This window comes from Mytilus galloprovincialis, chromosome 9, assembly GCF_965363235.1.
Source record: "Mytilus galloprovincialis chromosome 9, xbMytGall1.hap1.1, whole genome shotgun sequence".
NCBI classification, from domain to species: domain Eukaryota; kingdom Metazoa; phylum Mollusca; class Bivalvia; order Mytilida; family Mytilidae; genus Mytilus; species Mytilus galloprovincialis.
This window is the reverse complement of record NC_134846.1, coordinates 16967798-16989905: the sequence shown is the minus strand read 5'-3', so window position 1 is coordinate 16989905 and position 22108 is coordinate 16967798. Positions and strand designations below refer to the sequence as shown.

The 22108-nt window shown below is 32.7% G+C and overlaps 2 protein-coding genes across 3 annotated transcripts in view; both read left to right on the top strand.

Moving 5' to 3' along the window:
* Positions 1-21688, top strand: part of LOC143044521 (uncharacterized) — a 71707-nt gene extending 50019 nt beyond the window's left edge. For both annotated transcript variants that reach the window (XM_076216576.1, XM_076216577.1), the window contains one exon: positions 18740-21688. In XM_076216576.1, coding sequence (XP_076072691.1) covers positions 18740-21435 — 2696 coding nt within the window. In that variant the 3' untranslated portion in view covers positions 21436-21688. The remainder of the gene's footprint in view (positions 1-18739) is intronic.
* Positions 12668-16365, top strand: LOC143046429 (E3 ubiquitin-protein ligase DZIP3-like). Its single transcript, XM_076219592.1, has 3 exons — positions 12668-12906; positions 15112-15341; positions 16243-16365. The coding sequence occupies exons 1-3, from the start codon at positions 12678-12680 to the stop codon at positions 16363-16365; spliced, it is 582 nt and encodes a 193-aa protein (XP_076075707.1). The 5' UTR covers positions 12668-12677.
* Positions 21689-22108: the final 420 nt, after the last annotated feature.

Here is a 22108-nt window from a genome sequence, read left to right as displayed (position 1 = left end):
TAAAACTATATTAATTTGTTCACAAATGTACAATAAATGCATGTAACAAGAAGATGAAACTTTCTAACATGAAGTTCAAAAACAGGGAATTTCAAATATAAAATGAAAAATAAAATATTTCCACAGTTAGTCTTAAGTAAAGTAAATGTGCTTCGCGTAGTAATTTCAGTACTGTAGTAAAACTTGCACCAAAAAAGGTGACTATCTCTGACGAACTGCACCTGAAGTGGTGACTAACTCTTTTCTCGAGTGGGATGAATTTCAACCCGACGGTGTTTTTGGAGGCTTGTGCAAGACCGACTCCGACTGAATATTAATCAAAATCCTAAATCTTGTCATTTATCAGGATAACATTTACAGAAATAGTATTAAAGAAAAGTAAAATAAATGAATATTCTAAAAACAATATTGAAATATCAAAGTTAAATAATAAAACAGTAAAAGTAATCATTACTAGTATCTTAACATGTTTTAAATCAAAGTAAACTTAAAAAAAAATTTAATTAAATGATTAACTGATATGTTCAAATTAAGGGGAATTAACAAAGTCACATTCATTACACTTCCATTCATTTTTAACTTATGGGGTAGATAGGGTAGATATAGTTTAATAGAGTTTAATAGAGTTTTCCTGGCAATACTGTCTCTTCATGCATGAAATTCAGTCAAACGAAATGAACTGGAATACACGGATACTCCCATAATCAAGTATCAAACCATTAAAGTTGAATTAAATAAACTCATCATATATAACAGGATTGAAATTTTATATTGACGCCAAACGCGCGTTTCGTCTAAAAAAAAAGATTCAACAGTGACGCTCGAATAAAAAAATGTTAAATAGACAAAATAAAGTACGCAGTTGAAGAGCATTCAGGACCAAAAATTCCTAAAAAAAGTTTTGCCAAATACAGTTAATAACCCCTGTTTATAATGTCACTGATGATTCATTTATTTTCGATCAATATGAATGGAAGAAAGAAAATGATAATTAGATATAGGAAGACGTGGTGTGAGTCCCAATGAAGTTTGTTTATGGTTTGGTTATACATTAAGTGTATACAATAAGCTTCTATCTACTAAATACCATAGCTTGTTTAGGACCCTCAATTACGAACATATCAATCACATTTACAAGTAATCAACAGACTTTAAAGAGATGATTTGTTAGAATACTGACCAATTTCACCCTTAAACGCCCTTTGTAACCTTATTAAGTTATTAATTTGGTCCAAAGTAACTCCGGCTAGTAAATATCTTTTAAGAACTTTTAACAATATGGATTGATTTAATATCATTGCATCTGTTTGTTCCTGATAGGAAAATTTCAATTTCTATTTGGTTACAGGTGTTCTGTAACGATCTACCAATTCGTGATGTGCAGAGGGATGACTTACATTTTATCACTTAAAAGTGAAAAACCCATGGTATAATAGAAACTTTTACCATTCTAATGCTTCCAAATCAATGCATGTACTTTGAACACAAAATGACATTCTAAGTCAAACTTATTCATATATATTTATTTATTTACTAGTATTTTGAATAGTACAATCCCAAAATAATGAACTCCGAATGAAAATTCAAAAATGAAAGTCCCAAATCATATGGCAATCAAAAGCTCAAACACATCAAACGAATTGATAACAACTGTTACATTCTTGACTTGGTACAGGCAATTTCTTTTGTAGAAAAAGATGGATTGAACCTGATTTTATAGCTAGTTAACCTCTCACTTGTATGACAGTTGCATCAAATTCAATTATATTGACAACGATGTGTGAACAAAACACACAGCCATAAAAGGTAAAAATTTCAAAATAAGGGTACAACAGTAAACATTGTGTTAAAATATTAATCCTTATAAAAACAAAGCTTTTTAACAAAGAAGGCATATAGACAAAGCACATAAGATAAAGTAAAGACAAAAATTAAAAAATTTACCATAGCACAATAACACAATGACGGGATGTATAAGTACACAGCCAGGTCAAATGTATCAGAGAAATACATAAAAGGCATATAGACAAAGCACATTAGCAAAAATGAAAGACAAGAAAAAAATATCATATAACAATAACACAACGACGGCATGTATAAGTACGGAGCTACGTCATATGCATCAAATAGATTTAACAGTAAAATATTAATAAAGACAAACAAAAAATATTTGACTTTGTAGTTAACATTATAAATTATCAAAACTTGGGAACATATGTTTTTGCAGGAATAAACAACTTATCATAGATACCAGGATCATTTTGTACGTGTACAATAATATCATCACTGAAGCTCGAAACAAAAACGTTAAAAAGACAACATAAATTATAAAAAAAAAGATGTGGTATAATTGCCAATGAGACAACTGTCCACAAGAGACCAAAATGACACAGCCATTAACAACTGTAGGTCACTGTTCGGCCTCCAACAATGAGCAAGGCCCATACATTATAGTCAGCTATAAAAGGCTCCGAAATGACAATGTAATACAATTCAAACGAGAAAACTAACGACCTTATTTACGTATACGTACAAAAATGAAGGAAAAATAAATATGTAACACATAAACAAACGACATCCACTGGCAATCATACCATATTTTCTTTTGAAAATGTGTCATTCTTTATCATTATCTTTCTAATTTACAGTTTATCGTGGAATTACAAAGCAGTATGTGAGAAAATTCTAAAAAGCAGTACCAATAAGTAAGGAGTCGGTTCTAAACATCATTTTAACTGGATTAGCAAGAGAGCAGATAAAACAATTATGAGGAATAACTTCCATTGGAACTATCAGACAAAATGTATAAGTATGTAAGCCTTCAGAAATTCGATTCAAGACTTAATTCATTGATTCAGGAAATACTTTAATTTTAATACACCGGGAAAGATACTCCTAACAAGTAAACATTTGAACAATTGGACAACAGGTAAAACAATCCTCAGTTTATGGAAAGATTGATGATAATTCCTCGAAAATATCAGAAAAAAACAGGGAGCAAACGCATGCAAGAGTAGGAATCATTATATGCTATACTTTGATTATACCAAAGGATACTTAACATTCGTTATTTGCTGCCGTAACGAGGAAATAAGGAAGGCAACCATCACAGCTTATAGATCTAGAAAATAAATCAACAAGATGTCAACTACCAAAATACCACATGTTTCAGAAGAAGAAGAGAACTTTTTAAGAATGCATTTATTGATGACTGGAATTTCTTCAAGAGCTGTACGAGTTTTATTTGACAAAGAGTTTTCTCCTGTCTGCTTAGATGCTACAATTAAAAAGGAAACTGGTAAGCTAATTGACTTGAAAAATAAACGTATTATTAACGGAGCTCAATGGGAATTACTGTTTCCTGTGTTGGTATGTATAACATGTATAAGATATTTTTGATTCGGGTGACTCAATATTCTAGTCTGCATTAATATTTCTGATATTCTTTTATTTCTGATAGGAGTTATTGCCGTTGAAATTTTCAAAATATCGAACTGACTTCAAATGTTGCAGACAACATGGAATAAATGTAATCAATCAAAGCTCTTGTCTTCATAGACTGTCCTTTGGTGTATTAAGGAAAAATTAAAACACAATGCACACATAAAAAATGAATGAAACATTAATGTGTCGGCCCCACAAAAAAGTGAATGTTATAAAGGGACAATAAAGCATGAATTTTGGAAGAAAATGGGAAAGTTTATTGTGCTATTGTAAAACATTTTTGTATCGTTGTCTTTCATTTTTCGCTTATGTGCTTTGTCTATATGCCTTTAAGGTTTCTTTGATACATATACGACGTTGCTCAGTACTCAAACATCCCGTCATTGTGTTATTGTCCTATGGTAAATTAATGTATTGTTGTCTTTAATTGTTTGCTAATATGTTTGGTCTTTATGCCATTGTATGCTTCTTTTTTACATAGAAAATAAAATCACAAAAATACTAAACTTCGAAGAAAATTCAAAACGGAAAGTCCCAATGGCAAAACCAAAAGCTCAAAAACATTGAAACGAATTGATAACAACTGTCATATTTCTGACTTGGTACAGACATGTTCATATGTAGAAAATAAATGGTGGATTAGATATGGTTATAACGCTTACTAAACTTCTCACTTAACAGCCGCATCAAATTCCATTATATTGACATTGATGCGTGAACAAAACAAAACAACACACTAAGTAAAAATGTCAAAAATAGAGGAACAGCAGTAAACATTATGTTTTTCTCTTAATCACTTCAAAAATAAACGTATATATACATAAACATTTACCATTGCAAAATACCACAATGACGGGATGTTGAAGTACAGAGCCACGTCACATGCAAAAAAAGAGATATTAAAAGGCAAGCAAAGCACATCAGCAAAAATAAAAAACAAGAATACAAAACTTATCATAAATTAATGACGAGAGGTATAAGCACAGTACCATTGTAATCAAGCAACACTAAAAGGCGCATAAACAAAGCATAATAGCAACAACGAAAGAACAGAATGCAAAATGACGGGATGTATAGGTCGTGAGGTATAAAGAATTGAAAGATTTTAAGAACTGGGACCAAATCCTTCCCCTGACAGGCACATGTTAGGTTATCATTAACTCTGACGTAGAATCGCTCGTTTGACGTTCATTAATTATCAGCATTTAAATGCCACACAGGTAGATATAAAATAATTTTGTCGTTCAAAGTAAGACATATTTGTTTGTTTTATAGGGATTAAGATTATAACACAATGTTGACTGATGTACCCCTATTTTTAACATTTTTACCTATTATGTCTGTTTGTTTTGATCACACATCACTGTCAATATAATATAATTTGTTGCCACTGTCATACAAGTGAGAGGTTTAGCTATCTTCAAAACCAGGATTAATCCACCATTTTCTACATAGGAAACGCCTGTATACGTACCAAGTCAGCAATATGACAGTTGTTATCCATTCGTTTGATGTGTTTGAGCTTTGATTCAGCCATTTGATTAGGAACTTTCCTTTTCGAATTTTCCTCTGAATACAGTATTGTTGTGATTTTACCTTTTGGATGTTGCTTGTTCCTAAAAATACCAATAATACAAAACACATATTTTCTCATTGTGTTAGCATGCTATTAATGGGATCCACACACTTATTTGTTCTAGTATGCTATATCCTAGCGACCATGGACAGTGTACTAGATATATATTAACTTTATTTCCTTCTTATCGAAGATTTTGCTTACATTAAACAATGCTTGTACAATGATAATATTAACATATTGATCAAGAGATCAGAGTGGTTGAATGATTTAAATGTCACATATTAATTAGAGTGATTGAATCAGTCGAATGTCACTTTAAAGTAAATGATAATATTTCTGAAGGTAAGTTAACTGTTATAAATGACGCTGCAAATTCGTTTAACATGTGTAATACAAGTTTTTGAGAAATAATCATTATTCAGATCATATTTCGTATAACATGACAAAAGTGTTGCTGTGAATGTGGATGACGTTAGATTGTCTAGATATACACTGAAAACAATCGGATTAATATTAATTAAGTCCTTGCTCTTAAGTCTGATAGACAATCGCACATACACATGATATGTTCAATGACGTTATAAAAAAACTGTCCACATTCATTGCATAAGAGAGGCGACTCTTCTGGTCGGATGACGAAACATAGGTCAACAAAATATTTAGCTCCTTCTCTGAAGGAAGGATTTCTTTTAGCAATAACCCAAGCTCTGTGTGGTACAATGTGTTTGTGAATTGTACAGAAAATACAAAGTCACTGTCAACTGATATTCTTTGTTGCCATCTGTTGTTTTCGAAATTCGCTATGGAAGTGGAAATATATCTGTTCCATACAGCCGTACTTGGGAAGCTGCCTGATTTCATGAAATCTTCAACAAAGTTTATCAAACTGGCACTTGAAGGTAACCTTTTTACCCGAGAATTTTACTTTTTGATTGACCGCAGCGATCTGGTGAGATCGTACATCTTAAATGTGAATGAGCATGTATGGGATTTATAACTCTCTTGTATTTCATTAAAGCGTATTTTGGTGATACTCATAATTGTTAATACTAAGTTCTTTTAACTTTAAATGTTGACCATTTATGTTTTTGGGCTTAAATATTTAGTTTTTTAGTCTGAAGCAACCCTGGTTCATCTGAAATACATAAGAGTTATTGCCCTTATTTTCTTTTTCATCAAATAAAGGCAACAGTAGTATACCGCTGTTCAAACTCATAAATCCATGGACAAAAAACAAAATCGGGCTAACAAACTAAAACTGAGGGAAACGCATAAAATATAAGAGGAGAACAACGACACGACAATGTAACACACACCGAAACGGACTCAGCAAAAGACAAAATCCCAAGAGAATAACAAATATAACATCAAAACCAAATACATGAATTTGGGATAGACAAGTACCGTGACACGTCTTATCGCAATGTGAATTTACACTCAAAAATAAGAGAAAACAAACGCCGCAACGTTAAAATGTAACACATACAGAAACGAACTATAATATAACAATGGCCATATTTCTGACTTGGTACAGGACATTTTTAAAGGAAAAAAAATGGCGGGTTGAACCTGGTTTTGTGGCATGCCAAATCTCCCCTTTTATAGCCATATAACTCAACACCACAGGACTGCAATATAAATAAATTGGAGAATACAATTGACAAAGAAACATACGAACAACAGCCAACAAATGGCAACAAGTTGAAAATTTTAATACGCCAGAAGTGCATTTGATCCACACAAGATGTACTAGTGATGCCCAGATACAAAAGTTTGAAAGCCGAAACAAGCACAAAGTCGAACAGCATCGATAGTACGGCGGCTTTGTGAAAAATTATGCACATCCTGCTACAAGCATGAAATTTGACATAGACCTTCCTCATCTATTACTCTTTTATTTCAGATAGGGAGGCATTTGAAAAAAATGTCGCACTTCTGGTAAAATCCAAAATGGCAGACTACATACTTAAATCAGCCCAATATCGAAGGCTAGTATGTGAAAAGGTGTTATATTCATGCTACTATCATAATATTTGGTACAAACCTTTGTTTTTTACTACTTTTGGATATATTATATAGATTATATGTCTTGAAAACCCTACTTCCGGTAAAATCTAATATGGCGGACATTGTACTAAAATAAGCTTATTTTTTAGGGAGGGTAATTGAAATATGTTTAAAGATATTGCTATTATCATTACATTGTGCAGGAACCATTTCTTTGGTGCTTCTCATGGATACAATGTATAAGACATATTTCTTTAAAACCCTTACTTCCGATAATATCCAAAATGGCGGACACTGAAATATCAATTCATTATTTATATATTCAACTTTTTTCAAAATGTAAAGAAAATGTTGTTTATTGTGCTGGCTTTAAGTTATCCTCAAAACCACTTATTCTATTCTGCTGTAAATGTTTAAATACAAAGTTATCCCTTCTTGTAAAAAAATAAATAATCTGGCGTAAATTTCAAATATGAGTCCTCAATCCATATCTTCGATGTAGAGTTCTTGATAGATTGATTAAAACAAAATAAAATTACTTAAGTACTAAAACATTTTTAAAACTACTACTCCAATTCGGCCAAAAAGACATGTTCATTCACGATCACCACCTCATGCACACAAGGCAGTCTACGGGAGACACTTTTTACATCATCCTTTCTTACATGTACAAGCTTCTGACAAAATGATGAGGCCTAAGAAAGAGTTTTTTTAAAGGGATCCTTTTTGTCCCTTCGCCATCCATTAGCGCCTGGACTGGGTAGCATAAGAGCCAATTCCAAGCTCGTCCCCCTAAATACCTGTCTTAGTATATTGCACGTTTTACATGCTGGAAAAGACTAGATCAAGTTGAGGGAACAGCCTCAATTAGCCTTCCCTTTGCGCAAATATTTATTTTCTTGCTTCTTTAGCCATGTTAACCCAATCTGTTAAATTTGTGGTTCGATCTTATAGTAAAACCCCGGTGATTTAGGTTGATCAAGCATCATTCTTTATGTTAAAGTCACATTTTCAAATGCCATCAATCTCTCACACGCAGTCTTTTTTTCTTTTCAAGCAAGGATAGAACTGTATCACAACTGGTAAAGGTATGGGTCACAATAAGTGTGTGTGATTACTCATTGCCTAGTGCATTTGAAAGGTCATTGATAGATATTAATTCAAAGTTTTTTGCCCTCCCAAAAACAATCCATAGTTCGTCTACCCCTATGTCACGGAGAAGCGAAACAGTAATGACAGCATCATCAGTAACGACTGTTCGAATCATGACTCGTTTAAGTGTTTCACTGCATCAGATACATGCACCATGATTCTGGTGTCTGCCTCTTAATGTGAACATAGTGCTAAACTTGAAATACATAACGTGGTGGATAAGATAGAATATCGTGAACATTTGTTGCTACAACTACCATACGCATCCGAGAATTCATCCACTTGTGTTACAGTTTCAAGATATTTTATTGAGGTAAGGACATAATACCCAATCAGCATACTCGTTAGCCCGCAAATACATGTTTATTCACAATCGGAGAGCTGATTTTCCACATTTACAAAGACTGGTATTGTTTCTTACATCCATAATGTACAAGCTCCTGATAAGATGAAGAGGCCTCACTAAGAGTTCAAAAGGGTTCCCATGGATGATATTTGTTCCTTTGCCATACATAAGCGTCTTGACTAGTTAGCATAGGAACCAATTTCAAGCTTGTTACTCATTAATAGCCGCCATGGTATATTGCACGCTTTACATGCTGAAAAAGACTAGACCGAATCGTTGGAAAAGCCTCAATAAGTCATTCCTCTCCCAAAAACGCATGTTTTCTTGCTTTGTACTCGTTCTAAATGCTTAGGTCATATCTTCAAACGCCATCCATGTCACCAACGGCAAACGTGTAATCTCTCAATGCCAAGTGCATTTGAAAGGTCAATAATAGATATATATCGAAAGTGTTTCCCTCTTCCAAATGCAAACCAAAGTTCGTCTGCCCCTATGTCACGGAATAGCGATACAGCAATGACATCAGTATCGACGTTTCGATGGTGCTAAACTTGAAACATCATCAAGTGGTGGATAACACTGAACACCCTGAGCATTTGTTGCTACAACTACCTTTTCCTCAAAATCGTATTGAGCAAGCTGCTGTGAATGAAAACTAAAAATTTCTTTCTTGTTGTCGTCATCTCTCAGAACACTTTGCCAATTTTGAGGAATTTGTTTTGACCCTGGATTCGTCTGTATATTCTCTTTCCCCAAAATGTAGCTCTTGATTCTTGAAGCAGCCTTCAAACTACCAGTATTTTCTATGTACGTATCCGAGACTACATCCACTATTGTTACAGTTTCAAGGTGTTTCCTAACGAGTATGCAGATTTTTATGTCCTTACCTTGATAAAATACCTTGAAACTGTAACAAGAGTGGCTGAAATTTTTTATTAGTATGGCAGTTGTAGCAACAAATGCTCAGGATTTTCAGTGTTATCCACCACGTGATGTATTTCAAATTTAGCACCATGTTCACATTAAGAGACTGACACTACAATCATGGTGCATGTTTCTGATGCAGTGAAACACGAACTTAAACGAGTTTCGAACAGTCGTTACTGATGATGTTGTCATAACTGTTTCGCTATTCCGTGACATAGGAGTAGACGAACTATGGATTGTGTTTGGGAAGGCAAAACACTTTGAATTCCTATCTATCAATGGTCTTTCAAATGTACTAGGCAATAAGTGATCACACACACTTATTGTGATCCATGCCTTTACCGGTTGTTATACGGTCTCTCTTTGTTTGGAAAGAAAAAAGACTGCATGGGAGTCATTGATTGCATTTGAAGATTTGACTTTAACATAAAGAATGATGATTGATCAACCGAATTTACCGGGGTTTTACTGTAAGATCGCAAAAACTTATCAGATGGGGCTAACTTGGTTAACGAAGCAGGAAAATAACTATTTGCAAAAAGGGGAAGGCTAATTGAGGCTATTTTCTCAACTTGGTCAACTCTTTTCCAGCATGTAAAACGTGCAATATACTTGGGAGGTGTTTTGGGGGACGAGCATTGGATTGGCTTTTATGCTACCCAGTCCAGGCGCTAATAGATGGCAAAGGGACAAAGAGGATCCCTTTTAAAAAACACTCTCTGAGGCCTCATCATTTTATCAAAAGCTTGTACATTGTGGATGTAAGAAATGATGTCTCGGTCGTTGTTAATGTGAATAAGGGGTTTTGAGGATAACTTAAAGCCAAAATAGTAATGACCAGCACAAAAAACAACATTTTCTTTACATTTTGAAAAAAAGTTGAATATTTAAATAATGAATTGATATTTCTATGCCCAAAATTTTGAATATTACCGGAAGTAGGGTTTTTAAAGACAGATTTTTGATACATTGTATCCATTAGAAGCACCAAAGAAAGGTTCCTGCACAATGTAATGATAGTAACAATACGTTTAAACACATTTCAATTACCCTCCCTAAAAAATAAGCTTATTTTAGTACAATGTCCGCCATGTTGGAATTTACCGGAAGTAGGAGTTTTGCAGACATCTAAACAATATCATATATCCAAAAGTAGTACAAAACAAAGATTTGTACCAAATATTATGGTTGTAGCATGATAATAACACCTTTTCAGATACTAGCATTTGATATTGGGCTGATTTAAGTATGAAGTCCGCCATTTTGGATTTTACCGGAAGTGCGACATTTTTTTCAAATGCCTCCCTATCTGAAAGAAAAGAGTAATAGTTGAGGAAGGTCTATGCCAAATTTCATGCTTGTAGCAGGTTGTGCACAATTCGTCTGAAATATTCTTGTAGCCGCCGGACTAATATATGCATCATGTGATAAACCATCCTGTGTGTTCTCTGACCTAGGAGCATAATTTAACATTGCCAATAAAATCGAAAAATATACAGGAAATCTTCCTAATTCAGACATAACAGCAAAATTACTTGCTTTTCTGTTAACCCCAAGAATATATTTCATGAATTTTGTGTGCGACTTTTCAGATATGTCTTTTGAATAAACCTTTTCTAGAATATAATCATTATTCTTCTTACATTCCACTGAAGTGGTTGAAAACATTCCCCATATTTCACTGCCATACATTAAAATAGGTTAAATTTCATGGTCATAAAGGTGCATTAAAGTTGAGACACTAGGATTTGATGATGCTAGACATTGTTGTAATCCAAAACAAGCTTTAATAGATTTCTTGTATAGCTCATCTTTACACTGTGTAAATTTACTACTAGATACAAAAGTAATTCCTAGGTACTTTAACATCTTACACTTTCAAGCTGTTGCCCATTAAAATACACTGGGCAATCAACATGTTTTCCGGGTTTGTTCAAAATTAAAACTTTTGTTTTATTAAGGTTTACAAAAACAGTGATTTTGTATAGAAAAGGGTTCATTGTGTCTGCTTTAGTTGATAACTCAATGCAATTTTTTTCTATTTCCAGACATTTTACTCGACCAACTGTCTGGTTTATCAAACCAATATACTGTATAGTTAGACAATTTCCCATAATGTTCATAATATAACAGTTGTAAGAATTTTATCCATTGGACCAGTTTGTTGACAGATGTTCGAAATGCAACCATGTGCGCACCCTCCTCATACAAGTTTTAATCAATATTTTCAAATAATGCACGCTTACCCTTTGCAGATGATGGTAACGCGAGTTTTGTAGGTACACATGATATTGGATAGTCTGAATAAACACTTGTCAAATTCAAATCACTTTCTGAGAGTTTGTTTATAATTTCGATGTGACGAATGCCAGCCATTTTTTCAGAGTTGTATGGGGCTTTCCGTACTAGATTGTTGAAAATAATTGTTTCTGGAATTATAAATGTCTAAAGGACGTTAGATTAACAATTCAAAATACTATATTAACATGGTAGCATAATTTCATGGTCTGTGATCTTCATATTTCGAAGCTACAGTTTGTTTTTACGCGAGCTCGTGGAACGCTTCCATGCTGTTCAAACGAGAAAACTAACGGCCTTATTTATGCACAAAAAAATCACGAAAAACAAATATGTAACACATACATGAATACAAACGACATCTGCTGGTAACCATACTATATCTTCTTTTGTATACGTGTCAATCTTTAACATTACCTTTTTAATTTACAGTTTATTGTGGAATTACAAATCAGCATGTGAGATAAATCTAAATAGCAGTACCAATAAGTAAGGAGTCGATTTTGACCATCATTTTAACTGGGTAAGCAAGAGAGCAGATAAGACAGTTCTGAGAAATAATTTCCATTGGAACTATCAGGCACAATGTTTTAACATGTAAACCTGCATGAATTTGGTTCAAGACCTTATTCATTGATTCAGGAAAATTCTTCATTACAACGAAAAAGATACTCCAGTGATCAAGTAAACATTTGAACAATTCAGACAACAGGCAAAATAATCCTCAGTTTATGGAAAGATTGATGATAATTCGTCGTAAATATCAGAAAAAATCGGGAATCAAACGCATGCAAGAGTAGGAATCATTATATGCTAGACTTTATTTATAGAAAAGGATACTTATTATCAGTTATTGCTGCCTTAACGACGCAATCAGGAAGACAATCATTAAAACTTCTAGATCTAGAAAAAAAACACAACAAGATGTCAACTGCCAAAATACCACATGTTTCAGAGGAAGAAGAGAACTATTTAAGAATGCATTTATTGATGACTGGAATTTCTTCAAGAGCTGTACGAGTTTTATTTGACAAAGAGTTTTCTCCTGTCTGCGTAGATGCTACAATTAAAAAGAAAACTGGGAAGCTAATTGACTTGAAAAATAAACATATTATAAACAAAGCTCAATGGAGATTACTGTTTCCTCATGTTGGTATGTATAACATGTTTAAGATACTTTTATTTCGGGTGACTCAAGATTAAAGTCTGCAACTTGTGCATTAATATTTCTGATATTCATTTATTTCTGATAGAAGTTACTGCCTTTGAAATTTTTGAAACATTGAACTGACTTTTAATAACTTCAAATGTTGCAGGAAACATGGAATAAATGTGTTTTTTTTCTATCAATCAAAGCTCTTGTTTTCATAGACTGTCCTTTGATGTACTAAGGAAAAATTAAAACACATTGCGCACATAAAAAATGAATAACAAGATATTGTGGAGGCCTTATAAAGAAGTGAATGTTATAAAGGACTGATACAACCATGGATTTTGGAAGAGAATGGGAAAGTTTATTGTGCTATTGTAAAACATTTTTGTATTGTTGTCTTTCATTTTTCGTTTATGTGTTTTGTATATATGCCTTTAACGTTTCTTTGATACATATATGACGTGGCTCTGTATTCATACATCCCGTCATTGTGGTATTGTACTATGGTAAATATGTGCATTGTTGTCTTTAATTTTTGCTAATATGTTTGGTCTGTATGCCATTTTTTGCATCTTTTTTTTTTTTACATAAAAGTAACAATCAAAAATACTGAACTTCTAGGAAAATATTAAACGAAAAGTCCAAATGGCAAAAACAAATGCTCAAACACATCAAGCGAATGAAAAACAACTGTCATATTCCTGTCTTGGTACAGAATTTTGACTGCTGTACCTCTATTTAACCATTTAACCTATTGTGTCTGTTTGGTGTGTTTACACATCGTTGTCAATATAATGGAATTTGATGCAATGGTCTTACTAGTGAGAGTTATCTTCAAAATTGTATTTAATACGCCTTTTTCTACATAAGATATAACTCTACCTAGTCCGGAATATGACAGTTGTTATCCATTTGTTTGATGTGTTTAAGCTTTAATTTAGCCATTTGATTATGGACTTTTCTTTTTGAATTTTCCTCGGAGTTCAGTTTTTTTGTGATTTTACTTTTTGAATGTTGCATATTCTGTAAAAATACCATTAATACAAAACACATATTTTTCTTACCATGTAAACATGTACTGAACTGTATCCACACAATTATTTGTTCTAATATGCTACATCCTAGCGACCATGCTCCGTGTAATAAATATAAATGAACAGATCCCCAACTTTTCAGTTTTTGAAACGGGAATGGCAATAACTGTTTGAAAGAATGGCAGGCGTACCGTTTTAATCTTGATATATCTGAGGAGGTTATTGACATCGGGAGCGACCTTTTGAAGAACGGAGTTACATGTAGCTTATTGTCAATTTTTGAAATCAAACTGGCACTTGAAGGTAACCTTTTTACTCTGGAATTCTACTTTTTAAATGACTGCAGCGATCTGGTGAGATCGTACATCTCAATGCATATAAACTCATCATAGAAACCAGGACCAAATTTTGTATATACGCCAGACGCACGTTTTGTCTTCAAAAGACTCATCAGTGACGCTCGAATCCAAAAAAGTAAAAAAGCCATATTAAGTACAAAGTTGAAATGAGCATGTAGTCGATTTAAATATTAAATTTTAAAATTGGTAAAATTTGACGGACCCGAATTTTAGGATAATGTAAATCGAACGTTCCGGAATTTCGGGTCCATTAAATTTTACCGTTTTTTAAATTTTATATTCATCGCAAGTGACGTTTCATTTGTAATTGTGGGAAAACATCTTGAAACAAATAAATATTTGCCCACCTCAAATGGAATCGCAGTTTATTTTATCATTTCTTTTGGATATTTCTGGAAATATTTTACATCATTAAGCACAAAAAGGTAGGACTTTGTAACTACGTAAACGCAATGGAAATTTCATGTCAAAATTAGGTGTCAAATTTCCCCCAAAATTTGCTCTTAAACTCCAGCCGTAAAAAATGGCTTCAGCGTTATGAAGTCGTAGGAAGGCGTCCCGGAAAAAAATTAGAATAGCCTTGCCAGACGTCATAATTATTGGACTAAAGTTGCCCTAAAGATTCGCATGAACAAACCTACAGCTTACTCCCTACACCGTAACAATATCTTCCGCTTCTATTTTCTCTTTATATGAAAGGGTTCGGTTCGTTTTTAATATTTACCTATAGAACTTCTAATTTTAATTAATTGAAAAATTATATTAGTTTTGATTGATTCATTTAATAGACTTTACCTATATTTGTGTTACAGGTGTGCCCGACTCTAACACTTTCGATGTCACATTAATGGTGGTATTACTCAGGAATTTGACAAATTTACCTCCGCCTACAGGTGGATATGACAAACTACCATTTAGTTCAGATACCACACCTACGGCTGACCTGGCAAGAATCAAACACTATAGAAATAGCCTAGCTCATTTTGAAAACGGAAAGATCAAATCTTCAGTCTTTGTTACTGCATGGGAAGATATCAGTGGAGTAAGAATACCTTTTCACCTTTTTTTCACTCCTTGATATTTTAATCAGATTTTAATAAAACAGTTAGAAGGAAAATACCAAAAACAAATTTTTCCTTGTAATTACTTATCTAGTTTTCTCTGTTTTATTGTTTGTCATATCAATGGAGGGATACCCCTTAATTCAGTCATGTCAACGACTACTCGAATACACAAATTGCATGAACAGTACAAACTTATCACAGTGCATGTAGATAATTATGAATATTGATTTGCACACTGAACCTGACTTCATAATTCAATGTTCAGATTTCAAAAAAGTCTTGAAATTTAAGGGAGTTGGCTTCTCAGTTTCAAATTAATCACTTTTCAAAACACAAGCATATATATTATATGGGATTAATAAAGGAATCAAAAGAGCAAAACAAATATATAGGTCACCATGCTTGTTTTCGAGATATTAGACGTTGAAATTTTGGCGGGAAAATGTTCTCTCTTGACTTTTTATAGATTTGTCATTGACAAGTTCAAATCCTTAAAAACTATTAAAAAATAATTAAATTTTATAAGCCTTTAACAGACAGTTTATCATTATACATGTACAAGAATTATAAAAAGAAAAATGTGGGTCACCGGGAAATAATTTGTTATGGCATTCAAATGGATAAAACCAGAGAATTCTGAAAATCTGACCAAAATTCCAAAACAGTCGTTTTGGTTTCAAAATGATGTATCATCTATAGTGATCGATCTTCTACTACTAATATAAAGAATTAACCACAGTTATTAATTTACAGTTTGAATGTTCAAATTTATATTCAGTTTTTTTTTAATCTCGTTATAATTATAATGGCATCTTTTTGTTTTTAGACTGTTGGATTCGAATATATGATTTATACCTTTATTTTTATCAATTTTCATAGGCCGTGAAGAGACTTGGTGGTCTGGATATGGAGGAAGAATGTAAAGAGCTAAGAGCAAAACATTTAGACCAATCAACAGTACCTTGGAATATAAGAGGTAACACATTGGACAAAAAACTTTAGCATGTAGTGTTAGTGATAAAAACTATCATCATATACCTGAGGATGTGAGATTTAGGAATAATGGTCATAGTTCGGACATTTCAATTTTTTGCCCCATGACACCCATTTTTAATTGCTCTTTAAAAGTCATTTACCAAAACTTAAGCAGGTTTTAGATTCATTTTCTTTCGATTTGAGACCCAAATAAAACATCGGAAACATAAGTATAAACTCGAGCCTTTTAAAAAAATAAATACATCGAAAAGTAGCTCTATAGTCCATCAATATTCTCTGCTACATGTAATTGTTTTCTTAAGTAATATTCTTTTGATTAAAAAGACATAGTATTTTGTACATTCAACATTCATGTATTCATTTTTTATGTTTCTGTTATGGTTTTGGGTGGATAATCTGTTGTGTTTTATCGTTTGTAGCCAATATAATTTCACAATTGCTTTTCCATAACATTATTGTCATGAAAATTCTTGGACAAGTATTATGAAAATTATTCTATAAAGTTTGAGATTGCATGTGAGTTACCTAAGCGCGTCACTGTTTTTTTTTTATCCTGTAGGGTTTGTCGTAAATGGAATATGTTCGTTGTTGTTCTGCAGTTTGCATATTGTTTCAACTATTATATTATTTGTTTGTGCATTTCTCTGTGATTACTGTTCTTATGTGTGTTTATGCTGTATAGGAGTTGTCATTTCGCCGATATTTTTTAACATTGTTATGAAGCGAGAAACCTAGCTAACTATTAAACCAGGTTCAACCCACATATGTTTCTTAAAGTGTCCTAAAATATTGCGGTTGTTATCAAAAAGTTTGTTTCTATATATGTGACCGTTTTTTTTTTTATCTAATGCACTTCGGTGCTCCTGTTGTTCGTTAGTATTCCACTTATAGTTGATGTGTTTCCCTTGGTTTTAGTTTGGAACCCGGATGTTTTATCTCTCAATCGATTTATGATCCTAGCGAACTGGCATACTACTGTTGTGTTTATTTATACTATCAATTTTAAATTGCAGATTTTTTTATTTTACCTAAGTACATCCTGAAGGTAAATCCTTAGAAATACATAATAAATCTGAGAACCATAAACTATTTGAACTGATAATATGCAAAACAATTACGAACCATGAAATGCAGTTGGTATTTTTTTTTTGTTATGTTCTAAATTGCTTGCTGATCAAGCTTAGCTGGAATTTAATCTCAACAACAGTTCTACCAATCCTGAGACGATAGTCATCCGCAAAGATAAGTAGCATTCAAAATATTTGGGCAAAATCACCAATTGAAATAATAATTGCAATTTATACGTTATTGATTCATAAACAAGTGTAAAAAAAAACAAGTACAGAGGACATAGTTTATTTCAGAGTTATTTCATACTATCTTCTTTTTGCATGTGTTACATTTTTCATCACAGTTTTCTTTTAGCATTCGTTTTGCTCCTTTTGTTTTTTCATGAATAACGTTGGTTCTTTCTTGTATCCTTTATTTGTCTTTCTAATGTATTATTGACATTTGAACTTGTGTCAACAACTGTTGAATTAATACCTAAATTTAGTATGAATGATTAGATTAGATACATTCATTTCTTGAACATTATACTTGCTTGAAATGACTTTATGACATATATTGGTGGACATTAAATACAATACCATAAAAACGTCCGGAAGTTAAGTCTATATTTAAACTTTCGAAAGTTTCAATTAAATTTAGATAGGATGTATTGCAATTCTGAAACCAATCACTTGTCATTTAGAAATGATTATTTAAATATAATATGAAAATATATGCATAATTTTGTTAAATGATTAATGCACACATGAATCATTTTGTAGGATTCACATTTTACATGGAATTTTGATATAGGTTCTAAAGCATCTTCCCTTAGAAACAAACACATTATATATGCAAGTACCTGTCCCAAGTCAGGAGCCTGTAATTCAGAAGTTGTCGTTTGTTTATGTGTTACATATTTGTTTTTCGTTCATTTTTCTTTATTTAAATAAGGTCGTTAGTTTTCTCGTTTGAATTGTTTTACATTGTCATTTCGGGGACTTTTATAGCTGACTATGCGGTATGGGCTTTGCTCTTCGTTGAAGGCCGTACGGTTACCTATAGTTATTCATTTCTGTGTCATTTTGGTCTCTTGTGGACGGTTGTCTCATTGGCAATTATACCACATCTTCTTTTATAGCTCATTGTTTTAAATGCATCTGCAGTCCATGTTACTCCCGTATTTTGATTTATCATATCTCCTTTTGGTTGTTCAATATGACTTTACATGATTCGTTAGATAGAATGTAAGAAATAATTTAAATACCAACTTGGAAATATTTTTTTTCACTGTATCAACAACCAATAATATTGATTTATTTATCTTTAGTACAAATCCTTCAAATATTGGATCAGTGGCAGAAAAATGATGAATACTTTGTCGAGACTAAAGCTGCAAAACATGTGCTAAAATGTATCCAAAAAAATAGTTGTGTCACCATAACTGCTAGTTCTGGTGTTGGCAAGACAGCAACCCTACAACATGTGGCTTTGAAAATGGCAGAAGAAGGGTATGATGTACTTCTTGTAACCAATCCACAGAACATTATTGAGTTTTATAATCCAAATCAGAAAACATTGTTTGTTATTGATGACTTTTGTGGAACATATTCTATTAACAAGTCTGATCTATACAATTGGGAACCAGTTATGAAGCGTATTGAAGAGCTAGTTCATAAATCACTCATAAAAATTATTGTTGCCTGTAGGATACAAGTATACAAAGATAACAAATTTGAAGCGCTGCATATTTTCAAAACCAATGTATGTAACTTGTTATCAGAATATTTATGCTTGTCACAGGCTGAAAAGACGTTAATAGCAGAAATGTACCTTGCAACAGAGGCTGCTGAGATTATCCAATACAGTCATTTATATGACTGTTTTCCGCTTCTATGTAAACTTTATCGTGTTAACACTGAACCCAATATTACAGCATTTTTCAAGAATCCATTTTCAGTGTATGAAGCAGAAATCGAACAGCTCAAGACAAAAGAAATTTCTGGAAAATACTGTGCTTTGGCATTGTGTGTCATGTTCAATAACGAGTTAAAGGAGGAAGTGTTAAAAGAAGAGATAGATAAAGAAACAAACAGGATCATAAAGAACACGTGTGAGGCTTGTAGGTTAGAAAGACGTACATCAAGATTATTGTTATTGGATGAACTTGATACACTCGAACATACTTTTTTGAAAAAAGAAGATGGCGTTTACAGAACAATACATGATAAACTATTTGACTTTTTATCTTATTATTTTGGGAAAATGATAATTCAGTGTTTGATTAAGAATTCACAAAGTATGTTTATCAGGGAACGATTTTTATTCAAAAGAGAAGAAGATATGGAACAGTTTATCATCGTTGTACCACCACAATACCATCAAATGTACATTCAAAGAATGGTTGATGACTGGTCTAATGGTAGGGTTATGCTAGTGTTCAACAACAAAAATATGGTCAAACCAGATTTCAGAAAGAGATTTCTAAATTTTGTGGAAACACTTGATTTATCATTCCAAAAACAGTTAGCCCAAACTAATGATATCGAATGCAAACATAATGCATTATTGGATTGTTGTTTTATCTGTGACTTTTCCTTAATTCAGTGGTGTTGTTATCATGGTGCAGATGTTAACCAATGTAGATTTGATGGTGTAAGTCCTGTATTTGTTTCATCACAGGAAGGTGATACTGAAGCAGTGAAGCTGTTACTTGAATACAAGGCAGATGTTTCTAAATGCGTTGATGATGAAGTATCTCCCCTGTTTATGGCTTGTCAAACGAATCAAGTTGAAATAGTTGAGATGCTACTTGAATACAAAGCAGATATTAATAAATGTAATGAGGTTGAAGCATCTCCCCTGTTTGTGGCTTGTCAGGAGAATCATGTTGATATAGTTAAAATGTTACTTGAATACAAGGCAGATGTCGATAAATGTAATGATGATGAAGTACCTCCCTTGTTTATAGCTTGTCAAAAGAATCATGTTGAAGTAGTTAAGATGCTACTTGAATACAAGGCAGATGTTAATAAATGTAAAGATGATGGGGTATCTCCCCTGTTTATGGCTTGTCAGGAGAATCATGTTGAAATAGTTAAGATGTTACTTGAATACCAGGCAGACGTTGATAAATGTACAGATGATGAAGTATTTCCCCTGGTTATGGCTTGTCATAATAATCATGTTGAAGTAGTTAAGATGTTACTTGAATACAAGGCAGACGTTAATAAATGTAAAGATGATGAAGTATCTCCCCTGTTTATGGCTTGTCATAATAATCAAGTTGAAGTAGTTAAGATGTTACTTGAATACAAGGCAGATGTTAATAACTGTAGAGCTAATAACGAATCTCTCCTGTTTATGGCTTGTCAGAGAAATCATGTTGAAGTAGTTAAGATGCTACTTGAATACAAGGCAGACGTTAATAAATGTGCAACTGATGGAGTATATCCCCTATTTATAGCTTGTCAGGAGGATCATGTTGATATAGTTAAAATGCTACTTGAATACAAAGCAGATATTAATAAATGTAATGAGGTTAAAGTATCTCCCCTGTTTATGGCTTGTCAGAAGAATCATATTGATATAGTTAAGATATTACTTGAATACAAGGGAGACGTTAATAAATGTAATAAAGAGGAAGGATCTCCCCTGTTTATAGCTTGTCAGGAGAATCATGTTGAAGTAGTTAAGATGCTTCTTGAATACAAGGCAGACGTTAACAAATGTGATGTTGATGAATTATCTCCCCTGTTTATGGCTTGTCAGAAGAATCATGTAGATGTAGTTAAGATATTACTTGAATTCAAGGCAGATGTTAATAAATGTAGTAAGAATGAAATATCTCCATTGCTTATAGCTTGTCAGAAGAATAATATTGAAATAGTAAACATGTTACTTCAATACAAGGCAGACGTTAATAAATGTTATGAAGATGAATTATCTCCTCTGCGTATAGCTTGTCATCTTAATAATATTGAAATAGTTAAGATGTTACTTAAAAACAATGCAGATCTTTTTTAAAGTAACACTGATGACGTATCTCCCCTGTGTTTTGTTGCTCAAAACACTCGTGTTGATTGAGTTAATATATTACTGGAATATAAGGCAGACGTTAATAAATATGATCAGGATGGAAAATTAAACATTTTTTATTGCTTGTCTTGGAGGAGGTCTGAACAGAGTACAGATGTTACTAGACAACGAGGCTGACATAAATAAGTGCATTTAAAATAGAGAATCCTTACATATTGTCACACGTCTGTTTATGGTCACAAGAATATATTCAAAGAGTTATTAAAAAGGAAGTAGGTTACAAGAAATAAACTAGTGTTGGTACATCTCTCTGATCACTCAAATGAATTGGAGATAAAAAGTTTACATTGATAAAGCGACTTTCGCACAAAATCATTTTATATAGGAAGCAGTAGCATAATAATAGTTCCATTTTATTATAGCTTCCGTTACAAATGCGTTAAGAACAATAAGAACACTCATGATCTAGACAAACGGGTTTTGTATGAGTGCTTGAGTTAGCATATTAATCTATTGTAATAAAAATTCATAATATCTAATAAAATTTGTAGATTTAGCTAACAAGGTCCTTATATTTGTATAAACTAACATTTGTTTATAGTGGAAAGTTGTTTTAACGTTAAATAAGCTACAATTAAAAATTGCTTTCTAGTCCCTCTCT